The sequence below is a fragment of the Eutrigla gurnardus genome (genome assembly GCF_963514095.1).
Source record: "Eutrigla gurnardus genome assembly, chromosome: 9".
NCBI lineage: Eukaryota > Metazoa > Chordata > Actinopteri > Perciformes > Triglidae > Eutrigla > Eutrigla gurnardus.
The window spans coordinates 6,574,956-6,590,383 of NC_139923.1; the positions used below are offsets into that span (position 1 = coordinate 6,574,956).

At 45.4% G+C, this 15,428-nt stretch overlaps 1 protein-coding gene across 1 annotated transcript in view; it reads right to left on the bottom strand.

Annotated features, from left to right (window-relative positions):
- Positions 1-3,895: 3,895 nt before the first annotated feature.
- The window catches only part of zfpm1 (zinc finger protein, FOG family member 1), a 102,224-nt gene continuing 90,691 nt past the window's right edge, over positions 3,896-15,428 (bottom strand). The window contains exons 5-9 of the mRNA XM_084017471.1: positions 12,054-12,156; positions 10,956-11,204; positions 10,075-10,308; positions 9,407-9,649; positions 3,896-9,286 (exon numbers count right to left, since the gene is read on the bottom strand). Coding sequence (XP_083873597.1) covers positions 6,702-9,286; positions 9,407-9,649; positions 10,075-10,308; positions 10,956-11,204; positions 12,054-12,156 — 3,414 coding nt within the window. The 3' untranslated portion in view covers positions 3,896-6,701. The remainder of the gene's footprint in view (positions 9,287-9,406; positions 9,650-10,074; positions 10,309-10,955; positions 11,205-12,053; positions 12,157-15,428) is intronic.

Sequence of the window (15,428 nt, forward strand, 5' to 3'; positions counted from 1 at the left end):
CATAAAATGTATTTCTCCTTCAGAGACTTTTTGTTCCATTCTGCACACTTCCGCTGAAGATGAATTAATCAGGAAACAATCAGGACAACTATCTACTGTCTTAAAAACCTGTCACACACACACACACACACACACACACACTATGCATTATCGGCCTGGTTGAGCGTAGCACAGGAGACAGGAAAGAGCAGAGATACTAAGATGAAAAAACCCTTTTCATTAAATCCTGTAAGGAGGAATAGTGGAGAGGTATTCAGTCATTTCCATTTGGAGTCAACAGAGCCTCTGATGAGGAATTATTACTGTATGCTGCCTGAACTCCATGTCAAGCAGCCACTTCAGCCTCCTTTTACAGGTCTCGCTGTGAGAAGGAGCCTGGATCTGTTTTTCAAAATGACTTTCCAAACTAAAAATTAGCAGGTTTTGAGTTCAAATGTTTCTTCTTTTATTTATTTATTTCGGGCATGTCAGTTAAATCATCATAAATTCTTCCGCATCGTCTTTGAACACGTTGTGAATTAAAACAAAACAAGACAACGAAATTATTTGGTTGTGTTGAATAAAAGGTAATGATTTGGCTTGAGGAAGCAACATGCAACATCAAATCATTCATACATCATCAAACAACGAGTCTCTGTAAAAATATAGCGGATATATATTGTCGACCAGAGCAGAGAGTGAAGCCACTCCCTCTGTGTGTGTGGTTATCAGAGCTTCTCCTTGCTCTGTTGCCATAACCTTTTAGTGCATGTGATTGAGCACCACTAGCTAGCTCAGGGCTGCCGCTGAGGAAATAACAAATAAGAGAGATGGGATGTATCCTGTATGTCTGCCAGGTGAACCTGTCACCTTCACTCAATGTCACTGATTTGAAGAAAAATGCTGATGAAGCTGATTGTGTTTCTGAACAGAAGTCTGAACAGCCTGAAGATGACAAAGTTCCCAGAAACTCAGAGGACAAGCTGAAGAAGCTGCCTCACTCTCATCTATCGCATTAACAGGTGGTTCATCCACCCGTCACACCTCAGCGGCCAGCTGCTATTGGTTGGCTGTATCACACCGGTACTTCTGTGTACCGGCATGTGTTGTTCATGGGTGAGTGAGCCTTCCAAATATTCTCCTTTTGAACTGCAGCTTCAGTTTTTAAACCTCTGACCTCGTGTTCCTTCCTGTAATACCTTTTCATTACTCCACCGGAGACCTGCTGCCGAGCCGAGAACACCGTGTTCAGACACTTGGAGCACATAACTGCTTCCCCAAAGCAGAGATGAAATAGAGGTCAAAAAAGTCACAGTGTGAATGAGAACCCTGGAAAGGTCCTTGAAGATCACCTCTTTAAAGACCACCAGTCTGTCCTCATGTACCTTTCAGAGCACACGTATTTACTTACCAAAATACATCATCACATCGGAGGATAGCATTGATGTGGGGGTTTCAACGCTGGTGTTTTTATGTTGATATAACTGTTTATTGATGACATTTTGTGTCAAGAAAGTCTTTAAACCAAATCACCAGTGCAGTGTATGTTACATCGGCCAACTGAGCGATCCGGCACCCCGGAAACAATATTTTTAGGTAAAATGTAACTAAAATATGTAACATCAAAAGTATATTTATTCAAAAACCTAAACATAACGTCCGGCTACTCCATTACCCAGCATGCTTGATGAAGATTGATGAAATAAGACTTCAGGCGAAACCAGGCAGCAACCTCTGGTGCTGAAAAGTGAAGCCCAGGCTAAAGTGCCTTAAACTTGCATTCTCCTTGCTGACCATCAGGGGGCGTCTCCTCTGGTTGTAAAAATAAGTCTGATTGTATAGAAGTCTATGAGTAAATGGTCCTACTTCTCTCTTGATTTATTATCTCAGTAAACATTGTAAACATGAGTTTATGGTCTCAATCTCTAGTTTCAAGTCTTCTTCAGTCCAACAGACCATTGTTACAGCCCGAGTGCTGTGTGGATGCATATATGTGTGAAGTGAATGCTGCTTGAGGAATTTAAAAACGGGTTAGGGTTAGGCAGACCGCTACTCTGATGGATGAGTTTGCTCTCAGGCAGATCTGTGTTCCCAGGCGTGATTTCCCCTTCAGGATTTGTCTCAGAGACCCGGTGACATGTTCCTCGTATCCCTGCGCCCACGTCAGGTGGTAAGCCTGGTCTGGTCATTTAGTTGCTGATGGTTTAACCTTCAAGCAGAAGCAGCAGGCAGTGGTTAGCAAGCAGCCCGAAGGTGTGGGGTGAATGAAGACGGGGCCTCTCGGTGGGCAGTCCACCGCGCCAGGAGCCCCTGATGATTGCTTCAAACCTTTCATCTTTAATGGATATGTCTCACTCAGGAGAGCCTGAAGGCCAGCGTCCAGTCACCGTGTAGCAGGACACCAGAGCCTCCCAGTCCTTCATCCTTTCCAGGTCCTTGCCTCTGAGTGTGGAGTCTGGCTGTGACCACTGTAGTTACACGGGATGCACATGAGGACCAGTGATGAATATCTCATCTTCATCACTGTTTCTTCCTGGTAGCTATTTCCCCATTGATTGTGTTGATTTCATTATGGGGAACGACTTAGTTGGCGGTGAGGTTCATCAAATTCCTGAGTCCAAGCATGGTGAACTGGCCCAACGTCTTCCGGAACCGTTAACACAAACCTGTAGGCAGGATCAAGTTGTTGATTTGTCAGACTCCCCGTCTGCTTCTGACCTGTCTGAAGAAAGGTGCCATCTGTTGGAGAGTTGAAGGACTACGCTCCAGAAGAGCCTGAGAGCGTGACAGAGGTGCCTCTGTCTCTGCCGCTGACCTTTGACCTTTGACCTGTTGACAGCTGACCTCATGCCTTCACATGATTTTCCTTTAAAGCAAATCAAATATAATCCAGAACTCAATCAGTTCAGTAAACCAGTCGGAGAAAAGAGGTCGGCACTTCAGCAGTTCAATCTCCTTTGGGATTTCTTCTCATAATCATGTAAAAATAAACGTCTGCGGCGTTACCAAAAACTTAGCAAGGTTCTCATCATCATCATCATCATCATCGTCATCTCTAGACACACTATTGTAGAGATATTAAGTATTATAGAAGGTACATTTCTCTCTGGTGTCTGATGGCCTGCCTATATGCCACATCACGGAATCCAATTAGGATTTCTACATGAAATAACACAAAGAATATGAGCATATATTAGAAAATAAAAAAGAATTTATCATCAAAATAAAATATAGATCTGCAAATGCACAATTATCATCATAGACAGACACAGTTGCCTTATTCTCTTTATCTCGACTAAAAAAGCAGTACTGGTGCGTCGGCAGAGAATGACGAGGATCACAAGGACAACATGAGCCAGCAAGTTTAGATCAGGACGCGGTAAGATGGCCGCTACACAGGACACATCACGTCTACTGTTTTATATCTGTGGCTTAAACAGGATGAGGAGGACTGTTTACGGCTATTATGGCATCTCGTATGATGGCTCGTATGAATGAATGTGCACCACGACACAGTGACTGAAAACGTGTGAATTCATCCCTTAATTGAAGGATGAACACAGGAGAGAAAGTCGGTTCCTTTCGTCTCTGAAGGTAGCCGTGTTTTTATCCGTGCACGCTGCCATCGATCGGAGCAGCCTTGGAGCTCTGATTGTTCTCAGTTTTCCTCCAGGTACTATCACTCCTGCACTTTATTTTGAAAGGAAAGCTGATGATTCACTCAGCCTTTATTCAAGTCGAATCAGTATTAAACACAAACGGAGTGCTGGGACCTTTCTCATGAAAGACGGTGACTGATGATGCTGAATCCAGCTCCCACGTCACACACTCCCACTACATGACGCCAGTCGTGCACAAGTGTTCACGCAAAACAGACGGGGGCCAGAAAGAAGCACGATCACATTCTCCGTCAGTGTCTCTCAGAACTTTTTTTTTAATTTCCCATGCATAGTTTGGACAAGAGTGTAATGGAACTGAAATGAAAAATATGGAAATAAAAGGTTTGACATTCATTGTGATTTTATCAGAGGAATCATTTAGAAAACATGTTGACAACCAGGGAAAAAAAGTTTGAATCTTTCAGAAAGTCCTTCAAGGTGACGCACTTTGGACGGGGAAACGTTCTGCATAACATAAATACATTACAGAAAAAGTCCCTAAAACATTCAGCACAATTTTATACAACACAGTGCAATTAAGAGGGGGCAAGTTCAAAGGGTGATTTCCCAGCACTCGACTCGTCAGTCATGTCACCAACGGACTGTTTCTCTCTCCGTTTGAACCCGGGGAGAAGAGCAGCGTGATTGAACACCGAGCAGGAGTCGTGTCTGGTACAGTGCTGCTCCGAGTCATTACCGGCCACGTTGTGGTTTCTGGTTTTGGGAAGATTGGGTGAACATTTATCAATGGAGGAGCTCGATGTTCAACTGTCTACGCTGATAACGTGTCAATGTTGTGTTTACAGTTTGTTCTGTTGGTGAGTGAAAGAAGGCGGGACCATATTTCTCCCGTATGTGTTCTACTGAATTAGCGGGTCAGCCTTCACCACACAGGTCATCAGCATTTCAGCAAACTGTCCAATAGCTGGTTTGCATGCCTCCCCGCCGACCAGAAGAATCCCGTCAGTGTTGGATATTTGGTCTCACGACTTGAAATCACCCAATAGAGAGGCTAAGTCCCGCCCCTTCCTGTGCCCCCATGGGACCTGACTTTGGGTAAAATGATACACGGTAGTAAACGTATATTGACAGATAATGATTTCATCCTGTTAGAATTGTACCATGAACTACACATTGTACATAGTATTTCTGAAACAAGGGGGACTCTGGAAGGGGCGGGACTTAGCCTCTCTATACTATTTCCCAAGTGTTTAGTTGGTGCTTTAATGACTCCTGTACATTAACCAGAGTGGAATCCTGAGGGAAATGTTCAGTCTGTAGAATTTGGGGGTGAAAACAACCAAATCTGTAACAACTTCAGCATCTGGATGCAATACTGGCTGTCAACCGCTCCAATTAAAAAACAAGTCTGGGCCTTAAAAAACTTAGACCTTTACATTGGTGCGTTAGCATCGATGTTGGAAAGAAGAAAAAAGAAAAGGTTTTCCACAGTTCTAACTAACACTGTATTGCAACTGCAACAGCAGGATGGGAACATGGCATGTGTGTGTGTGTGTGTGTGTGTGTGCATGAGTGAGAGTCTCCGTCTCACACACACAATAAGTGGTTATTAAATATGTGCTTACTCTACTGTACTAAGATGTGACTACTCCCTGCTACGCCTTCATTGCCGGACAGAAACTCAAGAAAATAACATCTTTGAAGATGTGTATTAGAAGCATTTGTTATGTTTTGTGTATCTCTTAGTACACGTATGAAATAACAGTGTGCAACAAATAATGTGGAGCAGTGTGTCTGTAATGTCAGACTGTGCTGGTAACTAAAGACAGACGTTTGATAAAAGGATCTGTGTGTCCTCTAAAGTGTGGGAAGCTACATCCTTCTCACGTCGAACACAACAGTGTGAGTAGCGGTTCAACTTTCTCTGGTGAAAATCTGTACGAGAGGAAGCTCGCTTGATCCAATCGTGTCGCTTATCTAGAGGGGCTAAAAATAAACAGCGCTGGTTTTCGACCTCACCATCAATTAAAGATTACATAAACAGAAGAGCAAAATGCTAACGTGATATCAAAGTTCAGTGTGATCCCAGTGATTACTGTGAGAAGATATTACATATCTACACTTAGAAAATACACTTCAACACACCCAGATCGTTTCCTTCCAACAGTATGAAAAATATACAAATAAAAAATACAAGTACTCTCAGACACCAGGTAGGTAGTTTTCTGTTGACATGAAATCAGTGAGGACTAAAAGATAAATATTTCACATTTCTTTCTCCCTTGCATTTTAAAGAGAAAATAAAAATTTGTGTGTATGAAAGAAAAGAAGAAAACGGTCCATTTTTAAATATTATCCTTCAGTAATTAGTAACATTGTGATACCACATATTTGTTTTTCAGCTAAATCCTTTAGCTTCTCTAGTGAGCAAAAAAGAGCCAGTGTTGGAACCAAAGCATTATAGAATTATTTTTTCAGACATCATAGACTATGCACAGATATTAAAAACATTAACAATGATCAAGTCTTTTCCACACAAGAGGTTCCTCTGTTTAGGTCTGAAACATTAAGAGCTCAGGGGAACACTGGAGATTCATCATAATTAGCATCATCACCAGTCAGAATCCAACAGTGTGGATCCAATTACTGAGAGTTCAACGGAGAGACAGAAAACAGGCCGTTGACATACATGTATTTAACGTCCCATAATGCAACATACTGTGAGGCCTGGGAGTGGTAGATGTTGAACTGGTGACGGGTACGAAGACAGAGAGTGATCTAGGGGACGGGGGCACACCAGTGTGTGCAGGTAGCATCTGACTCAGCTCTTAGTGTACTACTAACATTGACCCATCAGAGGAGAATATCACTTAATGCATGTTAGTAACACCGCCTGCAAATTCTGCTCCGGAGCAGTCGGGCATCGGCCCTGCCAGGGGAGTAACAGTCAGTCATGGTCCTGCCAGCTGAGTGCCAGTTCGGCAGCCATGTGGGAGGACTGGCAGAGGAGGAGGGACAACTGAGCTTCTTGGAACCTCGTGACGGAAAACCTCCGCTCAGAAAGATAAAGGAAGGGGAGGAGGAAGCAGAGATACGCTGAGCTCACTTGACGTGTTCGGCACTGTGGGAAGAGCAGTAGTATTTCTTATGAGCTATGAACGTGGAGAGGCTGCTGAACTTGATGTTGCAGAGCCGACAGAAGCGGGTGTTACCGTTCACGACAGGGGAGATCACGGGGGTTTTGGGGCTGGGGGCGGGCTGGGGCAGGGCGATCGCCTTGACTGGAAGTTGGGATGACCCCACCGTCTCCCTCAGGACCTCAGGCACAGGTGACAAAGTCAGAGAAGGAGCCCTTGGGGGAGACACGGGGAGAGGCGAGCCGGCCGACGGGGATCCGCCCCCAACTGAAGGGCTGCCGTTAACCAGCGGGGAGACGGGAGAAGTGGTCCCGCTCCTTGCCTGCCCGTTGACGCTGTCTCTGTGAACTCGAGACACCAGGCTGGTCGGAGGGGTGGGGCTGTTTGCTCCATCCTTGGGACTGAGGCTGGGGCTGCGGCTGACTGCACTGCCTGGCTGGGGCGGTTGAATAGTTAAAACCAAGCCGTGGGTAGTCTTGAAGTGCTCCATCAGGTCACAGGTGATAAACCTGTTTGGGCAGTATGGGCAGACCATCTGAGAGGAAGTGGCACCTACCCCTTTGGCTCCAGCTCCTGGGGTGACTGCAAGTGTGGCGGTCGCATGTGGAGGAGATATGGCATCAGAGGCCGGTAAGGCGGAGGGGTGAGGACTGGATGAAGTGCCTTGAGCCTGAACCACCCACTCGGCTGGCAGAGCTTTAGCCTCCACGGGGTGCAGGAGGTCCGGGCGCTCCTGTTGGGGCCTGCTTTTGGGAGAGGTAGAGGTGGAACTCTTGAGCCTGTGAAGCTGCTCCAAGGTGTGGGGCTGGAGGGTGGTGGCGGGGCAATAGTAGGTTTTATGAGCCAGGTAGTTCTCGATGCTGTTGAAGCTGATACTGCAGGCGGTGCACTTGTGGTAGTCGGTAAGCGGCAGCGAAGGGAGAATACTGCTGTTGCTGTGACGCGGAGCTTCTCTCAGACGGGGCCTCTTGCTTAGGTCAATGGGGCCATCTCCTTCGGGGCTGGAGCCGCCTGCCCCATCGGGAGAAACTTCCCGCTTTACCGCCAAGCCCAGGACGGAGGGAGATGGTGCAGAGGCCGCGGCGCTGGCAGCAGCGGCGGCGGCGGCGGCAGCGTTGGCTAAGGCTTCGGTCCTGGCCATGTGGATCTCGTACATCTTCTTCCTCTTGCGTTTGCGGATGGGCTGGGGAAGGAAGGCTGCCGCTGTGGTCGCCTTGGCCATGTGCACGGCTCGGTGGTTGGTCGGGTCGTGGCGTGACGCACAGTAGAAGCGCTTGTGTACAGTGTAGTTTTCATGGCGACTGAAGCGGATGTTGCAGGCCACACAGAAGGTTTTATTGGGATCTTCTTCTTGGTCTTCGGCAGAACCACTAGCAGGACTCTGGCTGCCTTCGCTCGCTCTCCCTCCTCCACCTCCTCCTCCCACACTGCCACCCCCACCTTCCCCTTCAGAAGAGGATGATACTCCCTCTCTCCCCACAGGGGTTTCTCTCTTCACTTCCACCACCCTCTTGGGTTCTGTAGCTCCGCTCCCTGCAGGAGGGTCTGAGTCGGTAGGAGAAGCAGAGGCTGCTCTACTCGCTGCTCCACGCTGAGGGGAGGCGGACGAGCCGTGTGCCCCGCTGGAAGGCACTGTGGCTGGGGCTGCATCGCTCGTTGATCCGGGGCCTGACGCCGAGGTCGCACCTTCTCCGTGGTGCCTACTGGAGCAGTACAACCTCTTATGTGCATAAAAGTTGTTGATGTTGTTGAAGGTGATATCACACTCGAAGCAGGTGGTTCCTTTGTGAGGGGGAGTGGCTGTGTCTGTGGGTGCAGTCGGTCCAGAGGGGAAGAAGGCCGCTGGGTTGCTCTGTGGAACCGTCTGGCCCTGTTTCAGACGGCTGTGGACCATCTCTGACATTTTAGCCAGTATCTCCGAGGCCTGAGGCAATATGGCTGCCTCTGGATTAAACATGTACTGAGACAGGAACATTGCTCCTCCAGGAAGAACTGACCCTGTACCTCCCACGTGTGCAGGACTAGAACCGGGGGTGGGACTGGTCGGTTCTGCCTTCACAGTTGCAGTAGCTGGACTTTTGGGAGATGTTGAACAGGAGAATGTGGAAACGTTGCTCTCCTTCGTCTTCATTCTTGCTTCTTGATGTCCCTCCTCTCCACCAAGCTCCTCTTCCTCTCTATCCTCCTTGATCTTCATGTGCTGCTCTTCTGTCTCTGAGTCTGAATGTGGCTCTTCCTTGATCTTTAGGTCCGTGGTCGGGGCATTAGGAGGACTGTGGTCTCGAGGCGTGGCCGAGCCTCCGTTTGCACCGGGACTGGATGAGTCTGGTGTCGGGACAGAGGCCAGTGGCTGCCTCTCCTGGGGAAACGGCTGGAGCTGGGGGTGGTCAACCGACGATGGCGTATGTTGGCGAGGGGTGGGGCTCCTTTCTGCCGGGACCCTAACCTCTAGGTGGGTTTGCACATGCTGCTGAAGCTGGGCAGGGGAGTCAGAGTTGTGGCCACACACTTGACACTTCAGCACAACACCAGAGTCTCCTGGACAGAGACCTGAAGAAGAGAGTCAAGATTAGTGAACTAATGGATTCAGTGAATCTGGTCCAGATTGAAGTGTACATATTTATAGTTCAGTCTTCAAAAATCTACTGTTAGAATGATGACCTGACTCACCGGTGGACAAGGGCAGCTTGGGAAGGCCCGGCCCTGGGGAGTAGACCTCACTGCGAGATCCAGGCTGGCAAACCATGTGGCTGGTGACCAGATGACTGTAGAGGATGTCCCTCGTGGTGGAGACGAAGCCACAGCCGTGACACACCCCATTCAGTGTGTCCGTGTGCACCTTAAGGTGGCGCTCACAGTTTGCTTTTGTGGTGAAGGCTGACAGACAGATGAGACAGACAAAGGGACGCTCACCTGTGGGAGGACAGTGAGGGACAATGAGTTTGAGGGACAAACGATGAGCAGCCAATATAATGAGCACTGGTCTGGTGTTCATTTCATCAGCTCAGTGTTAGTTCTGTGTATGAAGACCTTGTTAGTTACAATCACAGTCATCTGTATCCTATTTGTTTTAGTCAAGTCTAAGTTGACTAAAAGTCTTGGCATTTTAGTGAAAATGTGTTTTTGTCAAGTATTTTTTGAACCATTACATTCATTTTGATTATTACTTTAATCTAGTCTTACTAAAATATTAAGCACTTAAACTGTTAGTTTTACAATGAATCGATGCCTGCTTGCATGTAACTTCTGATATACTACTACAGCGGTACCCGACTTGTGGAGACCGAGGTTTGTAGCGACCCTGAAGGCCAAACATATACAGTTAGCCTTGCTCTCACCACTGTGTGTGCGCATGTGGATCTCCAGCGAACTGGCACTGGGGCAGCTCTTGTTGCACTGTGGGAAGGGGCAGATGCGTTCGTTGGGGTAGGAATCCTTGGGCTTGTCTTGTGGCGGGGACGAGGCTGCAGCCGGCTGCTTCTGGCGGCTGGCGCAGTAGTACATGAGGTGGGCCTGCAGGTTCCTCTCACTGCGGTACCAGATACCACAGTCCTTGCAAGGGAAGATGTCCTCTGATAGACGGCAGAACACACATTTACAGTTAGTGGACGGACCTTTAACACAAATCTCTACACTTTGACACACCTGCACACATTGACAGACACACCGTATCCAAGGCCATAATTACTACTATAATGTGCTGCAACGTTACCAGATCTAGGAATGTGTAATCAACTAGGATGGTCACAGTATATGTGTTTGTGTTCGGGCATCAGTGCAGACATCAGCACTGCACATGGCAAATGAGAGCATTTACAGAGTAAAAAGAGCTGCAGTGACATCTTGTGGTCAAAGAGATCATTGCAACTTCAAAGACAAACACTAAATAATATGCAATGATCAGAATATCGATGTGACGGCTGACAAGTTAAAACATGTAGGGCATAACCGATGAGGAAGGGATACTTTGTAGGCCATAAGTCTCAGGTTTCTTCTGCATTTTAAATATATATTCCTCAGGAAATATCTCCTGTGCATTTCTATTACATTGCTTGTGTTTCTAGTACATTTAATACAATTTTGTACTATACACATGATTTAAATCCACGTGATTCTTATTGAACCTACTTATATGTACACACCATACATAATATATACACTATGGTATAAATAAAAAAGCAGCTACACTGCCAACAAATGCCTGAAATAGAATACTCACTATTGACAATAGCAGTAGCCAAAATGGCGGCCATGCCAGCCTGCTGTGGGAGGAGCTGGATCTCTGAGCGCAGCGCTGGTGGGTACAGCGACTCCTCCTTCACCACTGGTTGTTTCGGGGTGACGAGGCTGAGTGGAGGTGAGAGCTGGTTGGGCGGCGAGGAGGAGGAGCCCCGAGGTGGCAACAGCGACGCCACGAGCCTTTCACCAGCCGCAAGCTCTCTGATCACTTTACAGAACAACTCCTCACCTGAAAACACACGCAATGAATGCTTTAGAATATGGGAAGGTGTATAGGATTTTATTGCACAATAAGTTGATCGTGGTGACTTTCCATTATCAGGATAATGGTCAATGTGGTCACAGGTGACATTAAAAGCTGTGTAGGTTGCTGTCATAAAAAAAAGAGCCTGATACACAAAAATACACAATACAAAAATTCATGTTCCTGTTTTTTGCATTTTGGCCGTGACCAGTGAAGGAAGTGACCATATTTGGACTGCGGAGGAGCAAGGGGTGTATATTTATACCCTTATAAATGAGTAAAATGTTAACGGAAAACTCAAGGGAGAAATTTGCGTGATTCTTTGTCCAATTCAATCTAATTCAACTGACTCAGACTCAGATTCCAGACTCCATTCAGAAAACAAGCATTTTAAAAGTTGTTTGCTTGTCGTTTTGCTGCCAAACCTAACAAAGCATGACTTCAGAAATGTTACTAATCGCCATCATTATGGAGTTGTTTCAGCATTGGTTTTATCTGATTATTGTTATTAAATCACAGCTAAATAGTTTATTTGGGGTTGGAGTAAACAGCATATGTGTTAACAGTGAATCCAGCTTGGTGAAGTTCACCGAGCATCTCTGACTGATGTTATGAACTCAGACAGGACGGTGTTTGGTTAATTCAGCCATGATGGAGGAATCATTGTGGGTGTCTACATGGAGGTAAGCCCCGCCTCCTCTATGACACGTCTACAAAGAGTGAAGCACATAAATGACCCCGTGGCCAAACAAAACTTCAAACTGCATGTTTGGTGTGAACTCTTTAAGGCTGACTGGTTCACTGGAATAACCTGGTGGTGCTCTGAGTCATCACCTTGGCTGTAGATGGTGCAGTTGGCAGCTGAGAGGTCAGAGGTCAGAGGGAGCAGACCAATCCAACAGTCTGGATCTTCACACACCAGAGACAACCTAGAGCTCTGCGCGCACACACACACACACACACACACACACACACACACACACACACACAAAGGAGATGAAGAACAAACATCAGAATCATCAATCACTGCTGAATACTACAGTACACAATGAAGAAGAGTGTAATACACACAGCAAAGACAACTTGTATTGTCAAGAGGTTTTTTTCTGACATGATTTAAACATAATAAAAATATAAAATCAACGTAGGTCTTGATGTATTAATTACTCAAATTAAAGAAAATTATGATTTTTTTTTGTCAAACTTGTAGGTTCCAGTTTTTCTGTTCTATTGTTGTGTTTTGTATTAAAAGATGCCAACATGAACTGGTATGTTCTTATGTACTTTATGTTGATATTAAACCCCCCATTCCTGCATTTACACACATGAGCTATATATACAAATTATATTTTACCCACATAGCATAAAATGACCACTGCGGCCAAAAAGACATGTGAGTGTGTGAGAAAATTAAGGATTTATTGTGGCAAACTGTGCCTTACTTTTCCTTTGGGATTTAAATCTTATTTATTTGTTAACAGAACTTGATTGGTGGTCCGGAGACTCCATTGGATAAACAAAACTTTTACCACACCGATTGTAAAACCCTTAATTCAAACTGGACAGAATCAAAAACAAACTCACTCTGGTTTGGTCTAAATAAAGCTTTATTTCACTGACTTAGATGTGATAATATGCTGCTCTACATGCCGTCTCTCTCAGTCGTCGTCGTTAGTAGCTCGCCGAACGAGTCTGTTGCTGGGCAACGAAAATTCATAACAAACTTTTGATCATCGGTTATTTATATTCAGTAATTTCTATTAAGATTTTGTCGACTGCTGCTGTGAAATAACTCAAAGTTGACTAAAATTTTTCCTGTTGCCAAATTGGGGGACAGGAAATGCATCATGCACATGGGACTGTGGGTGTTTGAGGTGCCACGAGGATACATGCTTCAAGATGCTCTGAAAGAAGGACTCAGTCCTCAGTAGAACCTGAAGGATCAGTCCGTCAGTGGGATTCATGACGTCCCTGAATTCCAGCTGCTGAAGGAACTTTCTAGATTTTGAGTCTCAATGAATTCACATATTTAACCCATGCCTCCCTTTGATAGTGTTTTAAAAGGAAACAAATCAAATTAAACAAGAGAGGCATTTTATATACATGACATTGCCACTTCCATGTGTCGCTTCTCTCCTTTAACTGGACTACTGTGTAAAATCCAGACCGCCAGACAATCACCAAACACAAGCATTGATGTCCAGAACACAGAGTCCCGCGGTGCAGGCCAGTGGTAAACACCTGTTTAAAAAGAACGGCAGCGAGCGGAGGATGATTACAACCCGAGAAGGAAATGAGGGGAGCTCAGGCTGAACAAAGCCACACGAATAAAGGGAATAAAGGAGGAAGAGAGACCCCGGGAGAAGAAAAGGGAAGAGAAAGAAGATCTGATGAGGTCGACGGGCTGCTATTCAGACGGCTGCCATAATTAGATCCAGAGTGAATACACTGGACAAAGAGTGGAGAGCCAACATCCAGTGTCTGTAGGTGTGGAGGTATGAGGCTCACAGAGGCAGATATACACACACCTGTGTGTCCGCAGCACAATCCCACCTTTGTTCATGTGAAGCAGCAGGATTTCCTCTGACAATCACTCCCAGGACACCGGCTTGTCCCGTGTCCGTCACCCCACACTGCATTCTCATACTGCAGAGCATGTCTTCTTCTGTAGTGCCATTTATGAACTTTAAAGTCAAGCTGACATTAAAAATGACTTTAATAGTGATGGGACAACACTTAATGATTATCTTTTTTCCCCCACAAAAAAAGATGCACGTCTTATCTGTGATGCAATGAAATGATTTGTTTCTTCACTTAATGCGAGGTGAGTCCAGGATAATGGAGAGCTGACATGTTCAGACCCTCGCATGTCTACTTTGGACCCTTCTGGATCATGACGCGTGCTTACATCAGCTAGTAGCAACCACTAAAATCATATCATGACGTCCATGCATCAACCAATCAGAGCTAGAGAAGGTGGTGAGCTAATCTTTTCATCAAATCAACGTTGTGTCCGGCTTCCGATCTTGTTTACTCAGAAATGCGTCTCCATACGGATTTAGACTGTAAACGTCTCATCATACTCAACATACGCCATTCGACAGCAGCGCTTCATTGGCACCGTTTCTCAGTGACCTGGTGTCATGTCTGGGTTACATCATGGATACAGGGGGACAGACGTTGTTGACATGAACAGTTACAGTACTTCTAACTGCCAAGATGAAGGTGACTCCGCTTTTCTGTATAAAACACGACTATTTAAAATTGTAAAGGCCTTTAAATGTATGCTGCCCTTTTAAAGCCTGGGTCACTTTTCTAACAGTGTGTGAGGCAGTACTGATCAGTCTCCACCAGGTGGCAGCATTCCCTCAGTACTGGACCTGAGAGTCCTCCACCAGACTGATGGAGCAGTTCCAGTCTACAGGGGTCAAAGTTGACATGAGGGTGACACCTGCTTGTTAAGTGTTTCCGTTGCACTCACCAGTTGCTTTTAATACCAAAGGCCTGCAGGGTTCTTTATGGCCCAACATTCTTATTATGTATTCCTGATTTGTTAAACTCCTAAAGGGGAAACTGCAGACATAAAAACATGCACTGGTCAATTTAGAGATTTTGGATTATTTTGCTTCCATATCTTCTTTCAGGCTCCTGGAGAGAAAACATTTATTTTACTACTTTTTCTATTTTGTCTCATAAATTCATCAAAATTAGACATTGCTTAATTTGTATATTTAGACAACATTTCAGAAAACTTGTAATACTAAAAATGATTGTCTTAATGTGAATAATCAACTATACCCTATTCAGCTGTAGCGTCTTCAAAATGTATTACATTTTACAATCCATATGTTCAAAAGCCGTTTCTTAAGACAGCATTCTCCACCTCAGTAACTTTCCAGTTTCTTTGGGCTGGTTCATGTCATCCAGAGCCTGAATTATACAACATTTTATTCCTAAAAACATGGAAAAAATGATCTTTTTAATGGCTGTTGACAGTCTTTGCTGATTCATGGAGTGATCACATTTGTATGAAAAAACCTTATGTCAACAAAGTGAAACAAGAAATGTTAAGCTGATTTCTGTTCTGGAAATATATGTGTATAGGCACACGTATCATAGGATAATGTGTCATTTGCACATTTAAACATTTCAGAAAACGTATGTATGTATGTATGTTTGTTGTTCTTTCTTTGTAGTGTAGCAATTTCA